The sequence below is a fragment of the Lachancea thermotolerans genome (assembly GCF_000142805.1).
Source record: "Lachancea thermotolerans CBS 6340 chromosome B complete sequence".
NCBI classification, from domain to species: domain Eukaryota; kingdom Fungi; phylum Ascomycota; class Saccharomycetes; order Saccharomycetales; family Saccharomycetaceae; genus Lachancea; species Lachancea thermotolerans.
The window spans coordinates 547,578-561,864 of NC_013078.1; the positions used below are offsets into that span (position 1 = coordinate 547,578).

The 14,287-nt window shown below is 47.9% G+C and overlaps 5 protein-coding genes and 1 non-coding gene across 6 annotated transcripts; 4 read left to right on the forward strand and 2 right to left on the reverse strand.

The window, feature by feature from the left end:
• Positions 1 to 47: 47 nt before the first annotated feature.
• Positions 48 to 5,174, reverse strand: APC1 (anaphase promoting complex subunit 1; the record flags this gene model as incomplete). The annotated part of the gene is made up of 1 exon (XM_002552038.1): positions 48 to 5,174. The coding sequence occupies one exon, from the start codon at positions 5,172 to 5,174 to the stop codon at positions 48 to 50; it is 5,127 nt and encodes a 1,708-aa protein (XP_002552084.1).
• A 187-nt stretch (positions 5,175 to 5,361) lies between these two features.
• KLTH0B06842r lies at positions 5,362 to 5,471 on the reverse strand. The gene is made up of 2 exons: positions 5,436 to 5,471; positions 5,362 to 5,397 (listed from the first exon to the last, which is right to left on the reverse strand). It is a non-coding gene; the product is annotated as a tRNA-Pro (tRNA).
• Positions 5,472 to 7,257: 1,786 nt separating this feature from the next.
• MDG1 (Mdg1p) lies at positions 7,258 to 9,936 on the forward strand (the record flags this gene model as incomplete). Its single annotated transcript, XM_002552039.1, has 1 exon — positions 7,258 to 9,936. The coding sequence occupies one exon, from the start codon at positions 7,258 to 7,260 to the stop codon at positions 9,934 to 9,936; it is 2,679 nt and encodes an 892-aa protein (XP_002552085.1).
• A 342-nt stretch (positions 9,937 to 10,278) lies between these two features.
• NOP13 (Nop13p) lies at positions 10,279 to 11,469 on the forward strand (the record flags this gene model as incomplete). Its single annotated transcript, XM_002552040.1, has 1 exon — positions 10,279 to 11,469. The coding sequence occupies one exon, from the start codon at positions 10,279 to 10,281 to the stop codon at positions 11,467 to 11,469; it is 1,191 nt and encodes a 396-aa protein (XP_002552086.1).
• A 650-nt stretch (positions 11,470 to 12,119) lies between these two features.
• Positions 12,120 to 13,199, forward strand: TDA7 (Tda7p; the record flags this gene model as incomplete). Its single annotated transcript, XM_002552041.1, has 1 exon — positions 12,120 to 13,199. The coding sequence occupies one exon, from the start codon at positions 12,120 to 12,122 to the stop codon at positions 13,197 to 13,199; it is 1,080 nt and encodes a 359-aa protein (XP_002552087.1).
• A 70-nt stretch (positions 13,200 to 13,269) lies between these two features.
• On the forward strand, positions 13,270 to 14,271 carry MRPL22 (mitochondrial 54S ribosomal protein uL22m; the record flags this gene model as incomplete). The annotated part of the gene is made up of 1 exon (XM_002552042.1): positions 13,270 to 14,271. The coding sequence occupies one exon, from the start codon at positions 13,270 to 13,272 to the stop codon at positions 14,269 to 14,271; it is 1,002 nt and encodes a 333-aa protein (XP_002552088.1).
• Positions 14,272 to 14,287: the final 16 nt, after the last annotated feature.

A 14,287-nucleotide genomic window follows, 5' to 3' on the forward strand; every position in this document is an offset into this window, starting at 1 on the left:
CATAAACACATTATAAATTCTTTCAATACACTAACTAGCATATATGGTCAGAATTTGTGGCGCCTACGCCAAAGTTCGAGGTGGTAACTTTTGCTTTGGTTTTGACAAGACATCATCAGGTTCTCATCAAGAAGGGGGTCTTGATTTTCTTTCAATTTCAATACCTCATTTTCAATTTCTAACGATTCTTGATTTGCAAGTCCCAAATGTTTTAGTATATCGTCAGTGCATTTACTTTTTGATGTAGACGCTGATGGTGAAGACAAGGACATTACCTTTTTCTTCAAAATTTGCCTGACCTCGCAACTTTTGTCGGCGGCCTCCTGGTTCTGTTGCCAGCCATTTCCATCGTCTTCTCTTGGCGGCACATAAAGAACACAGCCATTATTGAAGAAGTTGATGCGATCCTCGTCTGATCTAAAGTCTAAAGAAACGGGGTAGTAATCGGGCGAGAGAATCTTTATCGAACGTATGAGCCGTACGTCAGGCAGGAGACAAGGAGAGACCATTTTTAGTGTCGAAAAAGTGTTCGAGCTTTTCGAACCCTTGAAGGTCACGTCAACAGGGACTTTGTTAAGGCTAGCCCCAGTTCTGGAATCGCAAACTAGCAAGCTTCTGTATTCAACAGCCATGCTCCAGAAGTGCTTTGTCTCTTGAAGATAGTAAGGGCACATATACGTCGGGAGTACTGACATAATGAGATAAGCTAAGTTTTCCAACTTAGAAACTTTGAATGCATATTGACCGGATCCCAAAAACAAGAAACCTAAGCTTAAACTTGTAGCCATGAACTTTCCGAAGTGGTTTTCCTCATCCTTGTAGCGGCGGCTTTCGTCGCTCGCGTCGTCGCTTTCAAGCTCTTCATTGATCGTTGAGTTAGCTTCTTCCTCTTCCAGTTCCTCGCCTAAGTCATTTCCTTCGGCTTGAACACCATCTTCCGGCTCTTCCGTGAGGTCCACTGACATCTCGTCCTCTGTGTGGTTCCTCTTTTGCTGTCTTTTGCGAAGTGGAGTGCGAAACAGGTCAGAGTTTTTGCCGCTAACTGTTTCATGCAGAAACTTTACCCTCCTGAATACAGCCAGATCGCCAGTTCCACTCATTATCATACTCACTGAAACCAGGAGCACGTTCAATAGAACATTTATAGCTTTGATTGTTAATTGGAAGTCCAGCCTCGCATCGATAGGGCACTGGTACAATGGAAGCAGTTTGTCGACCAATGCGAGGATATTGTCGCGGGCCTCACTGTTTCCTGACGAGGCGAACTTCAATCCTAGGGCCAAAGCGCGTCCCGCAATGCAGTAATAGATTGGTAAAAAGTCCGTATTGACCTGCAGCGCGCAAGCGATATTAATTCCTTTGAACAGCCATTCTGTGTTGCTTGCTATATGATCCCAGAGTATCATGTGGTGCGCCCATTCACGGTACATATAAAGCTCGGGCCTTGTATATGGTCTTGCTTTCAGGTTTATTTCTTCTGAACTGGGTGCCAGTTTCTCCGCAACAGTGCGATTATTAGTCTTCAAGTAAATTAGCATCAAGGCTACTACAGCCCCGATTTGAGAGTTTGCTGGCATCCAACTCTCCTCGGTGTCATGGACGCTATTAACAATGTTCATAAGGCCGTTGATAATCTTTGGATCAAGGTTACCGTTGTTAGCTCTAAATTCCGCGAACTCGCTGTCCTCGTCGTCTTCGTCGCTTGTATAAGTTTCAGCATGAGCCATTTTTTTGAATTGGGCCTCAGCTGCCTTGGCGCCTGCACCAATATTAACAAGGCCCAACGCTATTCCTGCGGCAAGCCTATATCCCTCATCCGGTACCGCTTCTTCATCTATACTAACAAAAGAGGAAACCTCCGCGAATAGCATGTCGCTCATTCTTCTATGCTGCGAGTTTTGGTAAAGAAGGCCCACACCAATCAATCCAGCTGTTTGTACTCTATAGTTCACGTTAAGATCACTGGATCCATGGGGCAAAAGGGCAACTATATGTACGCTCAAAACTTTGGTTAGTTTGAGGTCCATAGTGCCTCTTAAGCTCGCACTCATCCCAAGCATTAGCCCAATACTTGTGTGTGTCTGCTTGGGACTCAGGTAGTTGTAGACATGCCATTCCTCTAAATTTTTTAGATGTCCATTTAAGCCCAGCCCTAGAAGAAACCCGCCGTGCTGCGCATTGAGTTCTGGTGGTTTGGTGAAAGTAATCCAACTGCCTGTTATGCCTGTCGATTTCCTGGAAATACGGAGCCCTGAGCTGACACCTCCGTGAAACTCACCCCATGACAACAAGGAAGGATCGCATTCCTTAGGATCTACGGTGACTGTTGTTTTATCTGTGAATATGCAATGGAGATTCATCTTTGGCTGTGGCCATTTTTGCGTCGCCAAGGGCTTTTCAGTTGAAAATGCGACCGCTCCCCACCCAATCCCAGATGTGAAAGTTCTTAAAGCTAGTATTTGCGAAAAAAGTCGCTTCTTTTTTAGTGCCCTTGTATAGCTCTTTTCATTTATGAGCACTGCCAACTTGTGAGGTATATTGTAGAGCAGAAGTTCCACGACGTCAAAAAACCTACGATCCTCAGAAAATATCAAGGAAGCATTGCGTTTTAATACTTGGCCCTCTCCAACTTCTTCGTTGATATTCGTACCTGAAAGATTGTCACTTGGCTGGTTTTCAGTCAAGCATAGAATGTCGTCAATTATAGTTCTGATGCTTCTCGGTTGACACCCCTGGAGCTTGCTATTTTCGCGGCCCTTCGGGCCTAAACTGACAAGAGGTTGAAGAGGTTTTCGGGTCTGAGTTGTATCGCATTGCACTGATTTGAGAACTTCCTGATTTTTTTGAAGGTCAGGGCGGTCAATTAACGTAAAATCAGACCCCGTGTTTACTTCACTGACGTGATTCTCAACGCTCTTTAAAACTCTTTTCAAAGGAGCAAAAACTCCCAGTGGGTAGGTTTCAAGCTCATATGAGTCGATGTTCAAAGAGTTCATAATATCCAGCAGGTTTGACTGTGAAAACTTGATGGCATCTAAACTCTCAAATAGTTGCAATATTTTGTTAGTGCGTGGAGTGATAATGTGATCAACAGAAGACCCGTCTTCTAAGAGCCGCGAAAATGTGATGAAAGGTGTAATTGGAATTGTGCTTTCATCTGAAACACTATACAAAGACTTCAAAATCGATGGCGGCTCATCGAGGGGGTGAGCAAAGTGGCGATTTGATAATTTGTACTCAAAAGATGTATCCTCCTTTTCGTTAGCTCCATAAAACTCCTTCCAAAGCCGTGGCCACTTCATCAAAGTAGTTAACAAATAGAGAATGCCTTCCAGCATTTCAACATTCTGCTTCTGTAATAGGTTCAGCTTATACTCTTCGCTTATTAGATGCATGCCCATCACGATTTTGGGCAGGAATCTAGCTCCATCGAATCTAGCGTCGAAAATGGGACTTTGTCGTATATGTTCCATATGCGCTTTTATGTTCACAGGGCAACGTTCCAGCTGCAGTAGACTAAGTAGTGCGAGTTTCAATGCCGTAAAGTCTGCACAAGCAGCTTGCTTTTCGCCTACGCTACTTCTCGCAACTTGCCAAAGAAGAAGAATATAGTTGTAGGTGAATGAATCGCATAGGTAGCGTATCGCAGTAAAGCAGTGTTTCACGGCTTCAATCTGTGGAAGAATGGCTAGATTCACTGGAGACGCTTTCTCGCTTGTTATGACAAGGTTTTCCCGAGAGAAATACAGAGCCCTTTCGTGCTCCCTGGAAGGTATCAGCATAGGGTTTGATGTCAGATTCAAAAAGGGGTTGTATAGCGTGATTTCTTCGCCCGAACTGCTGAGGAGCATGAGGTATCCAGGCAATAATTTGGAATTATGAATGCAATAGTTGCGAATCAGGGACCACTTGATATCAATGATTTTGGTCAATGCAATAGGTGTGTTATTGAAAGCCTTAAACTTCATGCTTTCGGTCATTGATGAATTCAAGTCAAATATCCAGATCTTTCCCCATTGGGAATCAGGATCATGTAAAATGATGGCTTCCTTGTCCTCAAATCTACAACTCTCCACATGTGTGTTGGGCGAGATATCGATGGATAAGGGGGTTTGAGAGATTCTCGTGAGAACAACATCTTTAGTGAGCACGGCGTGATCAAAAAGTTCTTGGGAAAACTGAGAGCTGTTAGAAGGAGTAATGTCCAGCGCGCTACCAGATCCCATTCGGTCTAGCGTTGCTGAAGCGCTCCTTTTCATGTAGTCTACGCCAGGGTGACTCTGTGATGGGCCTGTCGTTTGAGAGGGCTGGTCAAGATCTATGCCCATGGTTGCCGAGGCCGAACGCCTGTTCATGATTGAAATCTTTCGCAGGTTGTTAGTGAGCTCCGTGGAAAGAGTTGCAGTGTTGTTTGGATGAGCGTTTGTGGCATGCGGTACAGACGACGAGGAAGAGGCCAGGGAACCATGCTCATTGGACAGCATTCTCTTGTTGGAAGCCGACGTTTTGCCGTATGTCGCCGCATCGCCTGCTAAAGATGCGTAGCTTTTCTTCCGTGAGTTTGCGGGGTAAGGCGCAGACTCGTGGTTGTGGGACTTGGAGCTCGAGGAAGACCCCGACGCCCGTGCCGGAGCCAGAATTTTGCAGTTGTAGAAATACAGCGTCTTCGCATTGCAGTCATGCAGAACGCTGACGTGGTCGTCCCACGCGCGGGGGAAATGCAGGATCGTGGCTTTCGAATCTTGCTGTTCCGGCAGGTTCGACGAAATTACCAGAGACCCAAAAAGGTTCAATGGGTCCGACAACGTGATGAATCGGTGCTTGGTGGCTGCAAACGGAGATTTGGAACCGACGGCATTTTCTTCCTCGAGCTTGCGTTCCAATAGCACGCCGTTGACGTGGAAAAACGCCTTGGACACTGAGAACGGGAAGCTCACGATGCTAAAATCTCCTTTCCCGACGTAATAAACATGGGCGCGGTCTTCGAGCACCACTACGAGACATTCTTTGACGGACTCGAAGTCCACAAACCCCGCATTGAGTACCTTTTCGCCACCGAACTCGAGCTTACGCAGGCATTTACCCCCCAGCCTCCACTCTACGATGCGTGTGTCGAAAACCCAGACTTCGCCGTGCTTAGAATTTTGTAAGAAGACACTAGGAATTTTAGGCATAATGCGTCATACTAGTTCTTTCTAGAATCGTAGGTCGAATGCTCTGTGCGTGAGCGGCAAATTCTCAGGATGTTTCTTGATATTTACTGCTCATTGACTACAATATGTTAAGAGAGGACACAAAAAGTGAACCTGATCCAAATCCCTTTAGACGGACTGCTTCCAAGTAATTCAAAAAATATTAATCGGGGCGAGCTGGGAATTGAACCCAGGGCCTCTCGCATGCTTGTGATTTGTAATTCAAGCGTAACTCGAATTTCGCCCAAAGCGAGAATCATACCACTAGACCACACGCCCTGTTAACTTATTGAAAGGCGGTGGAAAAATTAACGACCCTAAGCATGTTGATAGTCACGAGACTTGAGGCATCAGTTCTGGGCGCATAACTAAGAGTGCTATGCTGAAGTTTCAATTGTTGAAACGTGAAGCTTGGTGGCCTCTTTATCAAGCACTTGGGATTGTCGATACCAGTGTTTGAAAAGGCGCTGAAATTTATGGCCACTGCTGTATGCTTATTTGTATGTACTTTTTTATGTTTTTTTTAAAGTTGAGCATATTAAGGAATCGATGTATAAAATTCGGGGATGTCACAATGGTAGTTTTAAGACAAATAACATGCTTTTGGCGGCTAGCACCAACAATGGCAGACGGATAGACTGGCTTGTGCGACTAAAGCGCCCTCAAAATGAGTGAGATACGTTTATATGATTCCGATCATGACTTTTGATAACGCCGTTTTCGCATGCAGGACCGCTGTGGATCTTGGTCTGCAATGCAAAAGGCCGCCCAGAAAGAGTGTTTAATGTATTGGCAGACCTAATGTCTGGACGTGAGTCCAAAACGTTTGGAGTTGCTACGAGCTCATATAGAGGAAGAATTGTTAGTCGAGGCGGACACGGTACTTTCAAGCCTGCACCCTGAAAATGCAGACCCGGCTTGATGCGGCGCTCTCACCGCCTGCGTGCTTTCTCGAGATGATCTACGGGGAGCTTGTGTACCTGAAAGCGTTCCAGCTCATCGAAGGATGGACTAGCTCCTCTTCGCCTCTATTCCGTCTTAGCCGTTGCACAAAGACGCCCAGGTTTAAGCCAAAAAAGTTTGGCGGCGACTTAAAGGCGCGTTAGGGGGCTGTTGGTAGCTAGAAATTTGACAGGAAGCCAAGGAGTGGCCGTACAAACTGCAACACGCTATGCTCCCAGTTGCCTGCCCACATGTCTCCCTAACTGGCCCGGCCCTCAGCACGAGGCTGTCGAAACGGAAAATGACGCAATGGCGGAAGCTTCTGCATTAAACAACAAAGACGGATGGGGGCATGCTGGAGGCGTTCCGCAAGAACACCACAACATGAAACGTCGTCTGCTCAAAATACCAACGAGAGAGCCCTTTCTGCACTAGCTGGAAGAACCTTCATAGAAGAATGCGGCGCCTTGCATTCTCTGGACGACAAAAACCCATAGCTCTTTACAACGCGCCATTCATCTAGATTGAGAACCGCAGCCTCTCTCCTCTAGAGTCCCACGAATGTACTCATCACGAGCTCAACTTTCCGTGCTGTTCAAGACTACACTGCAGGAATCGAACAACGTGTCTGCTCTAGTACATCGCGTCTTTCGCAGAAGAATTGAGGTAGCAAAGGGCCGTGAGAACGCTTGTAAACCCGCTGCGTAAGCCAACTAGTAAAACCAACCGAAACTCCGTTTTAACTGCAGTATCGCGCATCGCATTCTAAACTAATTGCATCGCGCCCCTGAGCTAGCGGCCCAGTAATTCTAGCAGCCGCATTAGCATCACGAAGAAAAGTGCCGCTCCATCGCACATCTCAGGCCCGCTATCCCAGCACAAGAGAGGCTAGCATGCTTCTGCCACACTCGGAGATTTGACCACACGTGACACGATGACATAAATAACCAAAGTGCATCGCAAAGAGGGCTATCATACGCGACTTCATGGAGCTCGTACATAATGCTACGCGAAGTAGACCCTGCTCCAAAACTAAGTATAGGAAGTTGCTCTTCATTCCCCTGGAGAACACTCTCAAAACTAAAGGACTGGTACAAATATTGCAGTTCGCAAGGCAATTGCAATGGCAGAGTATACTTTTAGGTGGCCTGAAGGCCCGCAAGATGTTATTTTGACTGGTGATTTTGACAACTGGAGTGGAAGCTTGCCCCTGGTGAAAAGCCCAAGGGGGGACTTCGCTATCACCATGCCAATTCCACCCAGCTCGAAGAACAAATTTCATTTTAAGTTCATTGTTGACGGTCAGTGGATGGTCAGCGACAACTACGACGTCGACCACTCTTCAGAGGGCATCGAGAACAACTTCCTAGTTGTTTCATCGCTGCCTACCCCAAGCAGCAACAAGGCAGCCGCTGCCGGCGGCAAAATTCCTGAAATTGGACTCAACTTAGTGGCTCCGGAGGTTGCTGCTCCTGTGTTGGGTACTCAGGCTCCGCAGAAGGCACAGCCTGCCCCACGCTCAAACAAGAAGAGCAAGAAAAAGAGAATCCAAATTAAGCGTAGAATCCGCAGAAACAAGAAGACAGGCGAGAGAACTGTTCTTTCTGAGGAGCGTTCCGAGCTCAAGTCGGGCACCGACGACGAGACTTACGAGACCGAAGAGACGGCCACGGCCACGAACACTTCAAGGGAAGACACTCCGCTTTCCACGGACCTCGACCCATTGGTCAACCCCACCCAGCGTCAGAATGAGTTCAGCAGCACAGTAATGCCTTCGACCGAAAACCGCCAGACGACATTGGGCGAACCCGGTATCGCCATTGTGAAGGATGCTGCTCAAATCAAGGAATTCTCGGAAATTAGAGACGTTGATGCCGACGAGCTCAATGAAAGGCTAAATCGTGAACTGGCTGAAAAGCAAAACCGCGAGGCATCTACTGTCGAAGAAACCCCTGCTGAGAAGGAGACCGAACCCTTGAAGTCAGCGGACGAAGGCGTGCACGTTTCACCTCCTGAATTCCCCGTTGTTGAGAAAAACATTTCTCCACCTGAATTCCCCGTTGTTGAGAAGGATCTCTCATCGCCAGCCGTTAAAGGTGGCGAAGAAGAGAGCTCTTCTAAGGCCCCAGTGGCTGCCTTCGCTGCGATTCCTACTGGAGACCACGATGTTGCTTCGGAGTCCCCAGTTCCTGAATCTCCTACATTGAAGGAGGAGAGCGCGCCTGCTACTCTAGCCGCTGGAAAGAAGGACGTGAAACCTTTGGAAGCCTCAGCAGCCGAGGAGAAGGGGCCTAAGCCTGCTCTGGCGTCCGGAAAGCAACCGGTTGTTGCTGCACTTCCAGCGCCAGAGAAAGACACTTCATCTTCGAAGGCTCTTGTTCCTGAGAATGACGACTCTTCCACTAGGGCTTTGGCTGGCGACGTTTCTCCTGCTGAAGTGGCTGCTATAGCCACTTCTCCTTCAGCGCTCCCAGTTGCTGAAAAAGAGGTTGAACCAAGTTCTGCAGTTTCTGAGGAAATCTCTACACCGCTTGTATCTCAAAAGGCCGCGTATGCTGATTCTACTTCTGGGGTCGCTTTAGCTTCTGAGGATAAGGAAGATGGCTCTGAGGCGCCAGCTGCCGCTGGTATTTTCGCCGTTGAACAAAAGTCCTTTATTCCAGCTGCTGCGGGTGCAGGAGCTGTTGCAACGACTGTCGCTGCCGTTGGCGCTGTTGAGGCCCTGCCAGAAGAAAAGGATTCTTCCTTGAAGGGCAATGCGTTTGCATCTTCCCTAGATCCTATTCAGGGAAAAAGTCAAAAGCTATTCGAAAGGGACGTGTCCGAAGAAGAACCAAGTACAGCTGGTGCAACTAAAGACACTATCGACACTTTCGAGGCAATTGAGGCGCCTCAGCAAAAAGGTGTTGCTCCAATTGCTGTTGCTGAGGTCGATACTGTTCAAGACCATAGCAAGAAAATGCCAAGTAACGAATTTGGCACTCAGCCTATTGATGAGAACGCGAAACCAAGCAAGGTGGTTCAAGAAGAAACTATTGTAGCTGCGCCAGTCACAGGCTTGGATGAGTCCCATCCAGACACTGCTGAGCATGTGCATGCTGAAAAGGATTTTACTGAGACTCCTATTGCCGAACCAAAGACTGGCTCAGGTGCTTCTCAGAAATCCAAAGTCACATCTCCCGCGAACGATTACGACATTGTTGTGGTAGAAGGCGAATTGGGCAAGCTACCAGCGAAGTCATCTGCTGCTGACGCATCTGCTGCCATTTCCGAGGCCCCTGCTTCTCACGAAAAGCCTGCAGATGTAGTGGAAGGTGTTCCAAAAGAGTCGGAGTTGGTGCCTAAGGAGTCTGCAGACGCCTTTGAGAGCAACGTGAGCTCTAGTGAACAAAAAGTCAACGTAGTCGAGGAAATTGGTGTGATTACTTCTCCCGAACAGGAAGCCGAGCTAATTCGCAAGACATTAGATCCAAAGGCTTCGTCCCCTGGCGAGACCGAAGAGTTGCTAATTGTCGAGGGGGATATTCCACCTTCTCAGATCGCTGAGTATCAAGAGGCCAGCGAGGCCGCAGCCGCTAAAGCTATGGCGAATCAGAATCCTGAGGAGGCAGTTGTGCGCGAAGAGCCAAGCACAAATGCTGCACCAAAGGAACCTGTCAAGGAAACTTCTAACGTCGCTCACGCGAAGAAAGCGTCTCCAGTGAAACAAAAGCCAGCAGCCTCTTCTACCAGTAAGCCCGCCGAGAAAGAAAAGAAGAAGAAGAAGGGTCTCTTCTCAAAGATCAAGAAGATCTTCCATTGAAAGCGGCCGTCTCCCTGGAAGCAATGCGTTTCCCAAGATCTCTGGAGACTGCCAATACCTTCGTATTCTACTCTTTTTTACTTCAGATGCCCTTCTTAGACTTTCGATTCTACCGAATACTCTAATCTCATCAAAGTCTGTAATCATTTAATAAGAGAATGTATAAATATAATCATGCTTTTGTAAGTTTTCGAACGCTAGTTTCGAAATCATCGTTTCCTAAAAGTAAGTTGAACTTTCGGCGGTAGCTTGAAAAATTTGATATGGAAAAGAGATGAGCTGCGATGAGATGAGCACTTCCGATAGAAGAACTTTACAAGTGCAACAGTCGCCCCTAACCAAATGGCTAGCAACAATAAATCCGAGGAGGTCGTAGACAAGGTCGAGGACAAGAGTGCCAAAGAGCAAGAGATTGAAAAGGCACTACAGGACCAAACAAAAAAGAGAAAAGCGGAAGATGAGATTGAAATTGACTTGAACCAAACAGTGCCACTGTCCAAGAAACAGAAGAGACTGCTGAGAAGGGGAAAAGTCACCTTGGAAGAACTTAATGAGAAGTTCAACCTGGATCCTTCATCCGTGAAGGAGTATCAAAAAGAGATCGAAGGAAAGACACAGAGCGAGAAAAAGGAGGGTGTCGAAGAAGGAGAGGAAGAGGTTCAAGAAGACGCATCCTCGGCTTCGCAAAAGGCCAAAAAGGATAAGAAGTTCGGCGTTTGGATCGGGAACCTTACGTTTGACACTTCAAAGGAGGATCTATGCCGTTTCTTCATTGCTAAGACAAAGGAGTTGGACCCAGACTCAAGAGTCGAAGAGAGCGACATCTTGCGCGTCAACCTTCCTTTGGCACAGAATGACGGAAAACAGGTCAAAAACAAAGGCTTTGCTCATATGAACTTCAGGACTCAAAAACAAATGGATGCCGTGATTGCTTTGAGCGAGTCGCACCTCAACGGCAGAAACATGCTTATCAAAAACTCTGCATCTTTCGACGGGCGCCCAGACAAAAACGATCTTATTTCGATGTCTAAAAACCCTCCTTCTAGAATCTTGTTCGTGGGAAACCTGTCATTTGACACCACCGACGAGCTCTTGAAGAAGCACTTCCAGCACTGTGGAGAAATCGTTAAAATTAGAATGGCTACCTTCCAAGACACAGGGAAATGCAAGGGTTTCGCTTTTGTTGACTTCAAAAACGAGGAGGGACCTACCAACGCCCTGAAGGACAAGACTTGCAGAAGGATTGCTGGTCGGCCTCTAAGAATGGAATTCGGCGAGGACAGAAGCAAGCGTCAAGTCAAGAGAAGAGTTCCACAGGCTAGCGAGACATTATCCAGTACAAGTGGGCCATCCTTGCGTGAGGAGCCTTCTACAAGCGCCCCACCTATCAGAGAGAGAAAGCCCGTGAAGAAGCACAGAGAGCCTTCTTACAAAGACAAGAACAACCGTCTGAAGAGTAGTGTGGCGCTAGCTAGCGCACCAAGAGCTTCTGCGGCTATTGTGCCCTCGCAAGGCAAAAAAATCACCTTTTAGTAGAGTGTAAATTATTCAGAAAAGTGTATATTACAAGGCTTGATTGCCCTTCTCGTCGACGTACCGGTTCTGCAAAGGCATATATGCATTAAATCCTCGAAGAGCCTGTAGCCTGTCGTCCAATAAATTCACAAAGTGCTTTTAGCGGCGATATGTAAAGAAGCTTCTCGCATAGTTACGTGTCAGTTTATTAAAGGCTTAATGCTTGAAATCTGGCCTCGCGACCCAAGGCTAGATTGTTTCTTCTGAATCATGTGCACCTAGAGTCGACCATTGATGCCTACATAAAACATCTAGAAATTTGAGATCTAGAAGATGCAAAATCTGCGGAAAGGTAATTGGAACGCCGTCAACGCTTCACAACACTCCAAAGGTCCAACGTAATTGATTCTCTTACGGCATACCAGATACTCCTTCTCTGTCACATTTTTTTTTCTTGCAATGCATGTCATCTAATTTTAAAAAATCTGATCCTATCGCTAAGAAAAGGAAGTAATTCGTTGTGAATACTACGGCCCATCATCGCAGCATCTAGAGGCTCGAACTAGAAAACTTACACTTGCTCAGCGTAAGTATCACTCCCAAACGAGGCGCTGCCACTACTGTGGTTTAAAGCTCAGCGATCCCAAAGAAACTGGCTTGTAAGACAGATGCTATTCAACGCTACGATCGTTTCTTTCAGCTCGCGCTCCCGAGTTGGCACGTCCAGCTCGAGCACTCAGAGCAGCTCCGAAAAGGAGCCACAGACTAGCTCTTCTGTTTGGAGCTCTCTCGAGTTGTCAACCCTCGAATCCACATCAACCCAAACTATCGTTTCTACATCGGCAAGTATTACCGCAGTCGAACCAAGCGCGACCATGCTCACTAGCAGCGACGATAGCATAACAACAACCACATCGGACACCAGTCTGCCAGCCGCAACCTCGTCGTTGCCGTCGAGCAGCGTGCCTGCGGGAAAGACCGCGGTTGTCTACACGCGCAGCTATGTCTTCACCGCGTCGAGCACGACGTTCGGCACGAAGTTGCCGATGACCACTGTAATGGCAACCAAGAAAGCAGCAACGTTCTCGGCTCCAACAGCCGCGGTGACTACAGACCTCTCCTTCTATCAGAATTGGCTGAGTGGCACGCTAGGGTCAACGAGCTCATCATCAAGCGGTTCACTGTCCAAAACACATCGCAACACTATTATCGGCAGTGTCGTAGGCAGTGTCTGTGGGTTCCTCCTAGTCTTAGGGTTTCTATGGTTCGTGTTGTGCCGTCGACGGAAGAACAGGGCCTCGCAGAGCCGAAGTTTCAGCCATGAGATTGGCACGCGGCTCGATTACCCAGTAGCGCCACCCAGGCCAAGTCAAACACAAGTGCCCGAAGACGACGAGGCCTTCCTCAAAAGCAAATACAAGTCGCTGGGCCGGAAGCTGCCTCTTTGGCACAAGTCCGAATCCCATCCTACTAGAGGCGGCACCGCAGAGGCCGAGTCAGCTCAAGGAGAACCCAAAGGCAACCCATTCCAAGACGAGTTCGACTTCCAGAGAAGACTTTCGCGGCCGCCTGCCCCTCCTCCTGTGCCCCCCAGAGATGTTCCCAACCTTTCTCACTTCGCTGACGACAGCGACGCGAGCTCGTCCTCTTCGGAGAACTCGGTTAACGATTCATCGTCTTCAATACAACTAACAAGACCAGCGCGCGCCGCTAGGAGCACACAAAGTTTTCTACATGAAGTTCTTTGACAGAGGCATTGTATAATAGCAGATAATATAGGTAAATTTGGGCATTTGATCTTGACAGGCGAAAAAGTTGATGATCATAAAAATTTTTGAAGATACAAGTTCGCAGCCCTGGATAGCGAAGGCGGGGAAGTCGAGACGTGACAAGCTGCGTGGTTCACTCAATATGTTTCCAAGACCATTATTGCAATGCGGTCGTTTCTCTCCAGCTGTATGGCTGAGGAGGGGCTTCCAATCAAGTGTGCCGGCTCTAAACAATGGTTCAAATGGTTCGCTTTTTGGGTCTATAACCGAGGCGACGGAGGCTCAAAACGAGGACCCCAACCGAATCTCTAACAGGCTGACGGCTGCTTCGAGTGTTGCCGAAAGCCAGGAATCGGATCCCAAGGAAACAGTGACTGTTCAGAACGATAAGTTGTTGCAGTCGTTCATTCAGAGATCGCAACCTGCGGCTTCCGCTCCTCAGCTGCTGCTGTCGCCATTGAAGAGAAGGATATACGAGGAGAACTGCAAGATGAATGGTGGGTTTTACAAGAAAGACTCCGTGGTAACGTTGACCGGCGAAGATGGCAAGAAACTAAAATACAAGCTGAACTTGAGCCGCGAGGAGATGGAGGCCCTGGAGCCCAGTATCTACGTCAAGTCATACCGTATCAAGTCTTCCATGAAAAAGACAACCCAGCTGTTGAGGCTTTTGGGCGGGCTTGACGCTAAGGTCGCGCTGACACAGTGCCACTTCTCGAACAAGAAAGTTGCGCGCGATGTCGCAGAGGTGCTGACGCGTGGGATGGCGGACGCCGAAAAGCTCGGGCTGAAGGCTGACAACTTGTACATTGCCCAGATATGGACCGGTAGCGACGGATACTGGCAGAAGAGAATCGACATCAAGGCAAGAGGCAGAAACGGTGTCATTACACACCCTTACGTGCATGTGAGGTGCATTCTAAAGACCAAAGATGTCACACAGCGTCGGCTGGCGTACGAGCAGATGCTCAAGCAGCAGAGAAGCAAGCCGTGGGTGCAGCTCAGAGACCAGCCTGTGCGGGGGGCCATGGGAGGCGTTTACAAATGGTAGTAGGACTCTGTCACAG